The 14,439-nt window shown below is 33.4% G+C and overlaps 4 protein-coding genes across 5 annotated transcripts in view; 3 read left to right on the top strand and 1 right to left on the bottom strand.

The window, feature by feature from the left end:
* Nucleotides 1–28: 28 nt before the first annotated feature.
* Nucleotides 29–7,316, top strand: prep (transcription factor protein). Its single transcript, NM_001078335.1, is given in 11 exon segments — nucleotides 29–104; nucleotides 1,191–1,277; nucleotides 1,575–1,645; nucleotides 1,894–2,065; nucleotides 2,734–2,816; nucleotides 3,245–3,420; nucleotides 3,721–3,836; nucleotides 4,238–4,396; nucleotides 4,834–4,910; nucleotides 5,635–5,810; nucleotides 6,239–7,316. Coding segments are annotated over 10 exon segments (1,329 nt in total). The 5' UTR covers nucleotides 29–104; nucleotides 1,191–1,226; the 3' UTR covers nucleotides 6,487–7,316.
* Nucleotides 7,317–9,219: 1,903 nt separating this feature from the next.
* LOC100175131 (protein unc-93 homolog A-like) lies at nucleotides 9,220–12,396 on the top strand. Its single transcript, XM_002122639.4, has 8 exons — nucleotides 9,220–9,461; nucleotides 9,534–9,728; nucleotides 9,845–10,035; nucleotides 10,098–10,205; nucleotides 10,275–10,428; nucleotides 10,901–11,091; nucleotides 11,150–11,384; nucleotides 11,618–12,396. Exons 1-8 carry the CDS (start codon nucleotides 9,389–9,391, stop codon nucleotides 11,857–11,859), a joined length of 1,389 nt encoding a protein of 462 aa, XP_002122675.1. The 5' UTR covers nucleotides 9,220–9,388; the 3' UTR covers nucleotides 11,860–12,396.
* Nucleotides 12,090–14,439, bottom strand: part of LOC100182190 (N-acetyltransferase 6) — a 3,558-nt gene continuing 1,208 nt past the window's right edge. Inside the window, exons 3-5 of one of the 2 annotated variants that reach the window (XM_009861936.3) lie at nucleotides 13,653–13,855; nucleotides 13,285–13,530; nucleotides 12,090–13,086 (exon numbers count right to left, since the gene is read on the bottom strand). In XM_009861936.3, the coding sequence (XP_009860238.1) occupies nucleotides 13,297–13,530; nucleotides 13,653–13,855 (437 nt within the window). In that variant the 3' untranslated portion in view covers nucleotides 12,090–13,086; nucleotides 13,285–13,296. The remainder of the gene's footprint in view (nucleotides 13,087–13,284; nucleotides 13,531–13,652; nucleotides 13,856–14,439) is intronic. The other variant, XM_002127443.5, reaches the window with a different exon arrangement.
* Nucleotides 12,116–13,556, top strand: LOC100184553 (putative glutathione-specific gamma-glutamylcyclotransferase 2). Its single transcript, XM_002127616.4, has 3 exons — nucleotides 12,116–12,227; nucleotides 12,507–12,694; nucleotides 12,753–13,556. The coding sequence occupies exons 2-3, from the start codon at nucleotides 12,560–12,562 to the stop codon at nucleotides 13,143–13,145; spliced, it is 528 nt and encodes a 175-aa protein (XP_002127652.1). The 5' UTR covers nucleotides 12,116–12,227; nucleotides 12,507–12,559; the 3' UTR covers nucleotides 13,146–13,556.

Below are 14,439 nucleotides of genomic sequence, written 5' to 3'. Positions count from 1 at the left end.
TGTCAATCTGCCGTCTCAGTCCGCCATCATTTTGGTGCTTTCAGTTTGACGAAGATTGACGTTTCGATTGAAAATATCCACGCATTTGCTCAAGCTCAATTTTCGTAAGTTTGCAGTTGTTTGACGTTTTATATAGATTGTTGTTTTGCTTGAATTTGTAGCAAGAATCAGTTAGAAGTATTGTACAAGACAAATTAGTATCCCGTTGAATAATACGCATGATATACTATTGTTAATTCAGACAGGTAATAACGCATTGGGAACAAATTATCAAGGTATTTTACACATAAAAAATGAAAATGCAAAAATATGATCAAAACAAGTAAAATAATGTCAGTTCTAATTAGGACAATTCGTAATCAATAATAAATTAGCTGGTTTGTCACATGTTACGAGTACACACGTGTGTTACGGCAATTCAACATACAATAATTGCACCAATGAGCAATGCGTATCTAGAAAGTTATTACACGGTGTGTAATGAAAAGTTTAAAGCATTTTTTTATTGCAATGCAATTTATTAGTATTGGAACATTATTAACGACAAATTATCAGCTGTGTATAGAATATAAATGCCACAGCAGTAACTTCCTTTATCCTGTTTATATTCATTGTATTAATCAGCAAAATTAGCATGTCATTGGTTTGCAATGATGCATCAAAACAAATAGCGGATACATGTGTTACAATGGTAGGATGTATACCATCCTGTTTATGTAAATTATTGTGGTAGATGATTCTTAGAAATCTTGTTTGTATCCAGAATTAGACAGTGTCAGGATTATTCAGCAATGGAATTGCCTAGTTAGTCAAATTTTATGGCAATGTTAATATACAATAGTAAATACTGAGTGATTTTTGTATCATACATTATGCGCATAGTGTTGTTAAATGCATAAATGCTGCTTAAACATACGTATGGAATTTTTGAACTGTTAATTAGTGTACTGTATGTAGCATATTTAAACATTACTGTAGTCGCTATTATTTTTGTAAATAAATATGTAATAGTTTAAAGGTATTTTTTTATATAAAAATTCAAAACAATGACATTAGGAGTTACAGTTCTCAGTCGTGTTAAATTATAAATACTTTGTTGTGGTATAAATCTTATATGTAAAAGTTTAATCAATACTTTCTACATGTGATCTAATTGACAAACAAGCTGAGTTAACTTTACATTTGTTTAGGCATCTGGTACTGTGGCTGTAATGTAAAGATAAAGCATGAGTCAGGACATGACTCAACATCAGTACAGCTCAGAATGCCACGGGCAGGTAATATATAGACCAACAATTATTGAATTTGTGCATATTATATAAATAGTATTTTTGCACTAGTGAAGAATATGTTGGTGAAAAGTGGTGGTAGTTGGGGGTTGTATGGGTTAATTGTTAGTAATTAGATTAAGAGGGAAGGTTTCTTTACTAGCACCGATATTTTTACATGCTATATGCTAAGCATAGGGGTATGCCGTATGATACTGAATGGGGTTTTCTCTAACAAAACAATTCATGCAATCATTGCTCCACTATATTTTCTAAGCTGTTCTAAATTTCTTTTTTTTGTTACAGGATACAGGAACTGGTGTAGAAGGGTTAGATGAAGCTGCACAACTAGAAAATGACAAGCATTTGATTAAAACGTAGGTTCTTTCTGCCAGGCATACTACAATTCTGAAACAGTACTTCTGGCTAATTTATTTTGTGAACTAATGCTTTAAAGTTCTTATAAAGTTGTCTTCATTATTTAAAAAAAATATTGCTGTGAAAAAAACGATAAACCTTGAACTCATACCCTATATGGGTTAGAGTCAGACAGGCTAACTATTGTGCTTTGGCGCTGGACAGTTTAATTTAAAAAAGTACCTCACATATTTTTCTCACTGTACAGGCACCCACTTTTTGTACTACTCGAACTATTGTTTGAAAAATGTGAGCGCGCCACTCGTGGTGAAGATAATCCAACATCGCTGAGTTTCGATGATGATATACAGGAGTTCGTACGAAGAGAAGATTTCAGGATGTCCCCCATTATTATTGACAACCCAGAAATTGATAACCTGGTAAGAATGCATGAGTGTATATAACTTGTATATCTTTGGAATCATGGCATTCTTGCATGACAACCTAAAAACAGTCATCTTGATGGTCTGTTCTTACATCTCATGCCTCTGTTAACACATAGGTAAATTGTGATTGTTTTTAATATTAATTGGCCTGCTGAAAAACACACACCCATTGATACTAACTGTTTTTATTACTCATCATTAAATCCTGCAGTAGTCGTAGCACTCTACTGTTGCACTGTGCAAATATGCTCAAAATATAGATAAATTAGATTAATAAAATATTAATCAACACTTGATTGAAATATTGCTTTATTTTTCTTGTTATAACCTATTATATCTATTTTTTGTTTACATGGTTAAGGTCAAACAGCATGGTATGCCATAGGACATGATAGGCCACAGATGCCCATTATCCCCAGTCCAAGGCCCAAAGTGTTACCAAACATTACTGACCACGGGTAATTTATAGCAATGCCCTTTAAGTGTCTAGGTCAAGGACACAAATCTTCTGTCAATAGTTATGGTAGCATTGAACCGGGTATTCTGTTACCATACTAGCAACGAATGAGCCACGTTTTTAGCGCCGATTAAGCCACAACTCTGAACCAAGTGGTATTACTTATCATTGTAATAAAGTAATTTAACATGTTTTGTTTTAACAGATGATCAAAGCTATCCAAGTATTGCGAATACATTTACTTGAGCTAGAAAAAGTCAACGAATTGTGCAAGGATTTTTGCCACAGGTACACATTTACATACCATTGCATCAAATTCACTCATGTAATCTAATTTATTTCTGCTCAGTAATAACCCAATAGGGCTAATTCAAATTAGGAAGAGAAAAGAGTAGGAGGCAAATGTCAGTTGGTGTGAATATAAATAAATGTGCAAATGGTTAAAACAGCATTCAACATTTACCATTCTGCTACTGTTGTTACCAGTCATACTGTAATGCTGAAAAATTTCATCCAAAATAAATCCCCACAAAGAGACATATCTGATAACTCGTAAGCTGGCACAAGGAAACAGAACATCCGTGTTATAACAGCCATGTGGGAATAAAGCAAGTGTATAATATTATTAATATATATTTATTTGTACCATGTTTAGTCAGATAATATTCATTTATTTATCCCTCTTCAGATTTGTAACATCAATCTTATACCTACAGATACATTACCTGCTTAAAGGGGAAAATGCACAGCGAGAACTTGTTACGAACAGATATGACTGGCTTTGTGGATCCTAACACCCACAGTTTAGTTGCACAAGGAAACTCACAATGTATGGCTAATACTCCAAACGCAAACGTTACAGTTAACCAACAAGGAGAGATTGTAATGCAAGGTGAATAATGAGTTTGTTTGTTTTTTTTATACCTAATGCTTTATATAAGATGCACAAATAATATTAATACATGGTGTTTACTGTTTAGAAAGTCACTGTGCGCTTACATATTTATTAACAGACATCTTTCAGATAGTCTATGTTATTTTCATTTCCATTTATCGTGTCATTTGGTAGTATACAATGAATATTTACAGAATTATATAACTGTAGCCCTGGGACTCTAAATATTTTAGGCGGTATCCATCTTACCCTAAATCCCTACCCTACATATATTTATTACACGTGCATTATATGCAGGTGGATTGTATCAACAGTCATTATCTCCCAATAGTCAAATGTTAAGTCAGAGTGACAGTGGTATTGATGGCTCTACACCCCTTTCCCAGGTTGGGGTATCTCCCCCAAGCTCCCAGGTAACAAGACAGCTTTATTTTGACATAATATTATAATGTGTATATTTTACGAACAATTACAATAGACCTGAAATTCCAAATATCATTTCACTCATTTAACAAATGCCATAAATTTGATCATGGTAAAGCTAACCTGCTGTGTTTTAAGACCCACATACTACTGCTATGAATTTATGACATACCTTCCCAAATACCCTGGTTTTTTAACTTTAGTCACACTTTTTTGAAATTTGAAATTTTAGTGGTCAGGCAATATTATAAGAATTTATTAACAATACTAATTAGTGTTATTACTAAGGTTGTAGTTACATAAAATAGTTTAAATAATAAAGATTCAAAGATGCAAACTTGCATTTGATTTAATTTATATACAAAATGTAATAAACAAATTTAAACCTCAGTTACAGATGCTTGGAACTCAGCAATTATTTCATCTTCAACATCAACCAATACCTTCATGTGGTTTAACTGATGAAACTTCTGGGAGGAAAACAAAACGTGGGGTTCTTCCAAAACAAGCAACTGAGATATTGCGATCTTGGCTATTTTCCCATATTGTGGTAAGAAATCTCAATAAAACTTATGTAAATGTTTTAGTGAGCTCATGTTTCAATACAAACCCGCATACAACCTTGTTGTCTGTTTCGATTTAAAACATAATTAAATACAAATTTTTGGTTGAATTTCAAAGCCTGTAAGTTTAAGTTTGTTGTTATAGCTTGTAGTGTAATAAATGCCAAACCTGGAGTGGCGGAGTAGGCAGGTCTACCGTGAAATTTTCTACAATGCAGAACATTAAATTTGTTTTAAAAGAGTTTAATTCTAATTATTTCTACCTTCTCTGCATTCTAAATTGTTTTGCGCCTAGAAGTGTAATGTCAAATATTAAAAATTTAAGTTTTAAAATAAGCAAACACACTTGGTCTTTGCTGGTAGGGGGTAGGTTTACAATTAACATCATAAAAAACACATTTCATTTAATCTTCTTGTTTTACAGCATCCGTATCCAACTGAAGATGAAAAAAGATCGCTCGCTACTCAAACCAACCTGACTTTGCTGCAAGTAAACAACTGGTAAGTTTCATTGTTTCCAATTCCCAACCTTTTCAATACAATAATCTTATTTGGAACCCTGGAATTTGCGAGAGCCCTATTACATGTTTTATTGAGACCTCTAAAATGGGAAATGAAACCAACTCTGGTGTTTATACTACAGTTTTACACCTGAGACAGCTTTTACCCTGTTGTTAGATGTCCATCTATTTTAAAAAAAGCAGAGCTATGGCATATTGCTTTAACCACATTAATCATTGAGGTTCTCTATGTTTGACAACTATAAATGTAACTGCGTTTTAGCAATATCACCATAGGCGCGTAACAGGGGTATGGAAAGTATGCGTATATATACCCTGGAAAAATTCAGGGTACCCATAAGTACTGATTAAGTATTTTACAATAAACACTAGGCTATACAGTAGGGATAGTGCAAATATCAACCTATTTCCCAATGGAAAGATATAAACCTGACAACTGGCGAATATGAAATAATTTTAATAAACTTTTGCACAGAAAAAATTGTTCATACTCTGCTCGGCATAAACTTTTGGGTGCCTTGACTTTATAAAAGTTAGGCGTCTATAAATGTCACCCCTAATTTACCAAAAATTAAAAAGTGACATCTGATTCTTATGCCCCCTGCTAACGATACCCATCTTACCCCACTGAACTGTGTATACAAAACAATTATAAAAATTAAAGATTAAAACCTTTTTCTTCATGATCCTTATGCATCCTCCAGGTTCATCAATGCTCGTCGCCGAATCCTCCAACCGATGCTGGATGCGAGTAATCCTGATCCCTCCACTCCTCCGGCTGCGAGTCCAAAGATTAAGAAGTCAAAACCACAAAGTGCGAGACCCACGGAACGCTTCTGGCCAAACTCCCTTTCTTTTAATGGAGGTCAACGCAATGAGGGTAAGTTATTCTTAACTGTTTTGGGTTGTTCAAATTTTAAAAACGTTTTAAACAGTTTATGAATTTTATTTAAACATTAGTTTAAATTAACTAACAAAAATATATATTTTTAACTGTTTTGGGTTATTAAAACAACTTTTTATTTAAATTTGTCTCAAAATAATGGTTTTGTATATTTTTTTGTTGTTTAATTTAACCTAATGTTTAAATAAAATTCATGAACTGTTTAAAACGTTTTTTAAATTTAAAATAAAACATGTCATGTTTCTAAATTTTCTCAGAGTACTGGTTTTTAAAAACTTTTTTTTAAATAAAAACAGTTTTTTAAAACCTCCATGTTCATATGGTTCTTACTAATTGAGAAAAACTTTTTTTTGAATTAAAAAAAAATCCTGGCCAACAAACATTACAAAGTTTTAACCATGCAGAACCCAAAGATGAAACGTCATCGCGCATGTCCATCGAGCGATCATCATGCGCCCAACAAGCTTCCAAAAATGAACAATCTGACCAGACTTTGATATCTGACAACTTTCACCCCCCTACAAGTGACCATTCGCCACCCAACAGTAACACATTGGGGCATCGTTCGCCAAATCATTTACACCATTACCCACACAACGACTTAGCTCTGACGTCGTCAGCCTCCCTTGGTCTTAGTGTTGGTAACAACTGACGCTGCTAATTTTTTCAAATTTTATCAATACACAACTGTTGTGATTTCTTAATGCAGGCAGTAGCTTGGACTTTGTTCTGTCTTTACTTATGTTAAAATATCCATGGTGCTGGTTACTAGCCCTTTTTGTTTTAGCTCGATCCTACTGCATGGTGTAACATTCACGGGTGCCAGACCGTCTGTTTGATATGGTACTTGTGCATAACGCCATGGGTGCTTATGACTATTGAAGTTCATTTATTCGTTCATTTTTTCTTATGCATGCTTTTGATTTTTTGCCGAATAATTTTTAGAGGTTTTACTTGAAATATTTGATAATTCTTGATTCGATACAGTTTCACTCACTCAGTTTTTTCCTCAAATGTTTCAACAGTTACCTAAACAAAAAATGAGTTATTTTATTGTTTTTTTTTCTGCTTTTGTCCAAGTTGAAGCGCTACAAATACATGAAGTATTACATCTAGCAAAATGTACTTTATGTGCCCACACGCACTTAAAATGTTCCACTTTTTAACAGCATGCCCGAAACTATACTAGACTTCTCATACACTCTTTGCATGTTATTCGTTAATTTTACTGCTATTTCTTACGGACCTGCCAAAGTTTCGTTCCAAATTTTCTTTTTTTTAAATTTGCCGGAGTGCTCCGTTTGTTCACATACCGCCCAACATACAAAATTTGCCTTTTAATAGAATTGTACAATACCATCAATATATTATTAAATATGTAGCAAGTTTCTCATGAGTTTTTCAAGAAATATCTGGTGTTACGAAAACATAACAGATAAAAATCATATCTAAGCAATTGCATAATAAAAAATATATATTTCACCTAAATAGCATTGTCAGTCTCATATTCAAATGCAGTTCTACAAGACTTTCAGTTTGTTGCAGAATTTAGATTTTAAATTAAACTGATGAGGTGTAATATGTTCACCACACATGTAGTATTGTAAGTGGCAAACAAGAACGTTTTTGTGACAAGTTTTGTTTATTACAAGGTACAAAAATTTCTAAAAATAAAGAATAAAAAAATTTTTTAATGCTTCTGTACAAAAAATATTGCTTGTTAGAGAATTTTGTTAATTTTTTTTATAGTACAGTGGGGGAAAGATAGGACACATATTTCCAAATATATCCAAAATCAAAATAGCCGGTTTTGGGGTAATACCACGAATTAGTACTATCATTTCTTTATTAATTGACAATAATTCAAAAAAGTATAATAAAACACCCAATGATATAGTGATTCACCCAACAGGTGAAATTTTACAAATTCGAAAACACACAGAATTTAAAATTATCGAAAATTTAAAATTATTGTTAATTTTGAATAATAAACTTGCTTCACTATTTTTTGCACAAGCCACTTCTTATAAATTCTCTCCAAGTGCAAATAACTGAATTTCGAATATATTTTTCATATATTATATTTTATTATATTAGTATATTATATTTAAATAACCCCTGAGGTATAAACTAATGCATAAAGTTTGAACAACAGCTGATTAAATATTGTATCCTAAAAATATATACGAACTTGTAATAACAGAAAATTGATAATAACAGAAAATTGATAATAACTATAACAAGTCTACATTTTTGTTACAAATTGGGTATTACTACACTGTTTTTTTCACAAATTATCACCAAGTGCAAATGATTGAATTTCGAATATATTTTCCATATATTATATTTTTATTATATTGGTATATTATATTTAAATAACCCCTGAGGTATAAGTTAATGGGTAGACTATTGTTCGAACTTCAGTTGATTAAATATTGTATCCTAAAAATATATACGAACTTGTAATAACAGAAAATTGGTAATAAAACTATTAACTATTAATAAAGTCTACATTTTTGTTACAAATTGAGTATTTCTACACTGCTTTTTGCACAAGTCACTTTTGATAAATTATCTCCAAGTTCAAATGACTGAATTTCGAATACATTTTCCATATATTATATTTTTATTATATCAGTATCTAATATTTGAATAAACCTGAGGTATAACTTACTAAATCAAAAGCAAACCTTTCAAAGTTTGTCAATAAAAACATAAAAACTACAATGTGGGGAAAGATGGAACACCAAATTGAAATATATTTTCACTGACAGTATTCTGCAACTTGTAGTTAACCTATCGAAATTAATCTAGTTTATTTGCCATGTAAACTTTATTTAAATACCTTTAAAACGATATTTTTTGTTGTTTTTATTCCAAGTTAATATCATATCGACCCCATATCTATTTACCTAATGCTTATATCTCATTTTTTTCACAAACCTAAAACTTGTTTTATGAGACAAAATCAAACTGTACGAAGTGTTCAGGGTTGTTTTTATGAAGGTATGAAACTATAGTTTAATCGTTCACTGTCGCAAACTAAAAAAAATCATGGGCTTTACTTTGATTTAGCGAGCATTCGAAGTTAGCACTTTACTATTTCGCATTTTTTACCTGTTCGAAATATACTGTTACTATCTTACATATTTTTTAATATTTTAAATAAATTCGTGATAATGCTGGCAAATAATTTTGTAACATTATTTTCCTGATTATCATTAAATGGAGGTCCGTAGAAAAATTAAAAGTCTTGTCTGACAAAGTGTCTCATTTTCCCCCACCATACTATAAATCGGTGTTTGTGAACAAAACTGCTAACCATAAAACAGTGCAGTACGCGCTGGTTCCGGAAACTATGCTTATAGCAGTCTATCTATTCAGTTTATAAGCAGCTGTATGTTTTGCTGTACGGCTGCGCGTATAATCAGCTATATAGATAAACGTATATATATACGCTACTAAGCGTTTCGCTAGCGGTATATGAAACATATATTAGTGTGATTTAATTAGTACCAGACAAACTGATTAGCTGGAGAAAAAAGACGAATGCAATGGTTCAAAGAGAAACAAAGTATTTTCTTATTGCTGTAATCGGAACCACAATTAATATAACCGCTTACGTGGGTACGTCAAAGTTGTTATATATATCTATTTGAGTTTTGAGTGTTTTATGCGAGTTAACTTAACTTTGTACAGGTTTGCTTGATCTACAAAGCAGTATTCACATTTCCCACAACCTTGGAACGACCAGTCTCAGCATTACATTTGGTTGCGGTTTACTTTTAAGTTTGTTTGTCACTCCTTTGCTTTTGTGCAACTTGGGAGCGAAATGGACACTCATACTCGGCGAATTCGGATTTAGCGTTCTAACATTGGCAAATTTTTACCCAGGTATTATTTATTACCGAATACAATTGGCACCTATTGTACATATGGAACAGTTGGTAAATTGTATGTGATTGGATTATTATAATTGGCGCTTTATAACGTCAACACATCATAATAAGGGTATGTCACTATAATACCTGGATCTATTGCGGGCTCGATGGGCGAAAGCTTTGTATGGACAGCTAGTCAAGTGTACGTTGCAAACCTTTTCCTACATCGGCCTGCTGACAACGAACATGATGCTGACTCAAACGGTGAGATCACCGATCTATGGTTTGGGAGGTTCTTCGGCATTCTAAAAACGTGCGTGGTAAGACAACACTTTAAATTAGCTTATCGGTATCAGATTGTTCATATTGTACTTTAATTTAGATATGGGCAAATTTGATCTCATATGGAGTTCTCTATGGTTTTAAGAGTTCAAGCATATCGAACTTTACAAACGGAAACTATTCTAATTGTGCATCAAACTTTTGCTATGTGAGTGTTAAAACTTCCTAAAGAAGCATAATATTATATACCAATACAGTTGGTCAAATTGCTTTTTAGGCAACAACTAAACATGGTTCAGGTTCTTATATTCCGCACAACAGGAATTCTCTGTACATTCTCCTAGGTGTATATTTGGTCCTACAGCTCTTCAGTGTTTGCCTTCATGTATTTTATCTCGAACCTGCCGAGCGATCAGCGGCACATATACCAAGTAGGCTATGTTACGATACTATTGCATTTGTTGCTCGATTGGGTGGCATTAAATCGGGTTATATATATATAGTAGAGTGGGGAAAGATGGGACACCTTTTTTTCTTTTTTTCGTCCCATTTGGTAGTAAACAAATAACATTAAAAGAAATATAAACCATGTTTTCACGACTCCCATAGACTGCTGTTGGTAGTTGTTTAAAACACGGTGAGGATATTTGGATTGGATATTATGAATTAAAAGTGTCCCACATTTGCCAATCTTACTATAAGCTTAAGCTATAAATAGTTAAGTGAATAAATAAGTAAATATTACGTATTTAATTTTTTGACTGACACTTATGGCAACCATTAGTGACCACTGGATTGAAGAAATGGTCCTCAAGTATCTTGTATAGTGAGTATCGGACTCAATAGCATAAATATCGAAAGTGCCACAAAAGATTTCTAGATTCTAACCAACACCATTTATAGACAGCACAACAGTGGTACGTACAAGTATTTTGAATATAATCAGTTCATCAGTGAAATCAACTGCATACCATCTAACATCTACCGATCAAATTCTTATGACGCCAATCATTTTCTACTACGGGTTTATGGTATCGTATTCACTTTCTGACTTCACTAGAGCGTTCGTGTCTTGTACATTAGGCGTGGAAGAGGTGTGTACCGTGTCGGGCTAATCTAAGTTTACCTGCAATTCTTTTATATTTGCTATAGGTCGGATTGGTTATGGCGATCTACGGTGTTTTTAATGCAACCATGGGCTTTGGTGCTGGAAAAGCATCTCATATGTTCGGACTGCCTATAGTTTACATCGTCACATGTTCGTTTGACATTGGCAACTATGTCGTGCAACTTCTTTTTCGTCCGGAAGTAGCTACAAGGTATTGGGTGTTTGCTTTGGCTGCAATGTTGGGAACTTCTGACGGTATCTGGCAAACGGTAATTTCAAGTAAGTAACCATTCGTGCTATAGTTGTAACTCACACATTTGATGACATTTCCGTTGAATAAATGAAATCACTATCTGGCAAACTGTAATTTCGAGTAGGCGTATAACCGTCAGTGCTGATTTATTTGTAAATTGCAAACATGACGTTCTAGTTGAAAAAATGAAATCACTATTTAGAGTTGACTTACATATATATATCAGCATGATACAATTAAATAAGTTATATCACTTCAGTTTCAGAAATCGTTTACTTCAGGGACCGCCTAGAGCTCGCCTTTGCAGGCGTATCGTTTTGGCAAGTGTTGGCTATGACAGTCGGCTTTATTATGAGCGGCAGAGTTTGTCTCAAAATTAGACTAATTCTTTTAATATCCAATGTCGTTCTGGGTTGTTTTGGTTATGGTATCACCGAAACGAAGAGAAGAAATACTCGGAATTACTTATCCGAGGAAAATGAACCCATTCTGGAAAGTTGAATTTTAGCAGTCAGAGTATAGTAACGTTTTTTTCATAGTGTTATTTCTTTGCTCGTGTTTTCATGCACACAATACATGGTAGTTCCACTTATAACATTTATGCTACAAAAGCGTCGATGTTCCTATATCATTTATTATAAAAGACGGTTTCACGGCAGATTAACACTTCGCTAAACAAATGGAACAGTGAAGAGTTCGGACTGTGAGGCAATGAAATGACAAAGCACATATTACTAAACAAAGCCTTTTATGTGTTAGATTTCTATGGTACCATGATTCAGCGGAAATTGCACCAACAAATAAGAAATTTAATAATTAATAAGAACGGAAACAGTAATTAGAAAATTAATACAAGGAAATTAACAAGGGTAATGTATACAAGATTTATTTTTTGACAAAGCGATATTATTGGTATACTGTTCTTAAACAACGGTTTTATAGTTGTAATATTTTTGAAGTTATACGCGTTAACGCGTATAGCGGTATTTATTTTATACGAGCTAATTTAATACTTTGAAGTAGCTATGCTGATACGAACAAATAATAAAACTTTGTAGTGCTCATACCGTACAGATATATCAACGTTCTAAAACTATGCAACCTCTTTGTAACAATTTTTCCTAAAACAAAACTAATGTTTTACGAAGGTATGCCCCAACGCTGGTAATAACTATACAAAAAAATAACATTGTCTGGAATTATGTGGGTGTTTGGATACGGCTCACTGCTTTGGAAAATAGATTTTCCATACGAAGAAAGGGTGATTGGGTACATAAAAGGTTACCAGAGAAGATTCTGGCAGCATAGCACTGACCATAGAGGAATACCGGAAAAAGTAAGGTATATATAGGTGTGAAAATTTATATCATGTTATATTTTCTTTATTTTAACAGCCTGGAAGAGTAGTCACCCTGATAAAAGAACCAGAATCTACTGTATGGGGTGTTGCATACAGGATACCGGAAAACAGAGTCCAAGAAGTTAAGAAAAATCTCGACTACAGAGAAAAGGGAGGGTACACTGCAGAATATGTTCTTTTCCATCCCCGAGACCAGGGCCTGCAACCTTTTAGCTTGATGATATATATTGGGAATCCAGGAAATCCAGATTTTGCTGGACCCGCACAATTGAAAGATATTGCAGATGTTATAAGCAGTTCTGTTGGCCCAAGTGGCAGGAATACAGAGTATTTGTTTAATCTTGCAAAGTACGTACGGCAGCATATACCTGAGGATAAAGACAGCCATTTATTTGAATTGGAAAACTTGGTAAAAGCAAAGTCTTAGCAAGCAATTCCTTTGCACTTTGCTTTTATTAAGTACATATTAAAATTGATTTAGAATAATAGTCTGCTAAAAGCATGAGTAAATTAAAATGCCTTGCATTAAGTGCAATGTCTTTTATGTATTTTAAATTGTCATTCACCTTTTTCTGTTTCTATGTAAGAACTTTTCGCATCCAAAATTTCTTCATATTTTCGTTTGTTTTGATTTGCAGCATTTTCAACTTTGGTGGTGGGGGAATGTTATGCGAGACATTTGATGTATGTTCCATGGGTTCAACTGTACTGTTATTATGTTCCATAGTTCGATTTATACTGTTATGTTCCATTAGTTGATTCGTACTATTGTGTGCGTTGGATTGAATACTGTGACGTGTACCGTTTTTCAACTGAAATACACACAGCAGAAAATGGATTAAGCTTAACTGCTTAAGCAATAAAACTAATGCAAGAGAAATACAACTTTTCGTTGTAGGCAATATCTAGTATTTAGATTAATAAAAAGATTTACCTGTAGAATTTTGTTTTGTAGTTGTTTTCCTACACATTGCTCAACAGGACCACTTTCCACATAACCACATTTAATGTAAAATTCAAGCTTATTCTCAGTGCTTAAGCACACAGTTGTGTAACCCATGTTAAGTGCATATTGTTCAGTAAAAGACATCAGTAACTTCCCCAATCCTTGTCCTCTCTTCGATGGTTGGATTATTACTAAATAAACGTGAAATAAATGTTTTAGCCTAAAAGTCCTAATAGATTTTGAATGTAACTTCATACAAGGTTTATTCAAAATAAAACAAAGCATCAGCAAATAAACTATTTATATATATCCAAAATTTTAAACTTAACAATGTAGTTTCCATAAAATGTCCTTAGAAAATGATACTACATGAGTAATTAAACTTTAGAAACCACCATTATGGCCTATTGTAAAAAGTAGGGTCCTGTATTATCATTATGGCATACTACAGGATTTTGGCCAGGGCTCCACTGCTATAGGTTAACGTTGTGAGAAATGTTAATACTGTAGCATAGTTTATCCATGATATAATTGCACAGGGTTAATTTAACATAGGTACCATTTGATGCAGTAAGACCAAAATAAGGTGGCATTTTATTGGGTCACCTATTCACTATTTGTTTATGCACCAAATTTTAAATTCATTACCATGCTACTTTGACCGGCGCCGTGGCATAGTGGTTAGCACGCAGGCCTGTAACCCATAGGTAATGGGTTCAAGGCTCGTCGCTGCTACCATTGTGGGCGTATGTGTCCTTGGGCAAGACACTTAACG

This window comes from Ciona intestinalis, chromosome 11 (genome assembly GCF_000224145.3).
Source record: "Ciona intestinalis chromosome 11, KH, whole genome shotgun sequence".
NCBI lineage: Eukaryota > Metazoa > Chordata > Ascidiacea > Phlebobranchia > Cionidae > Ciona > Ciona intestinalis.
This window is presented reverse-complemented; position numbering and strand designations above follow the sequence as displayed.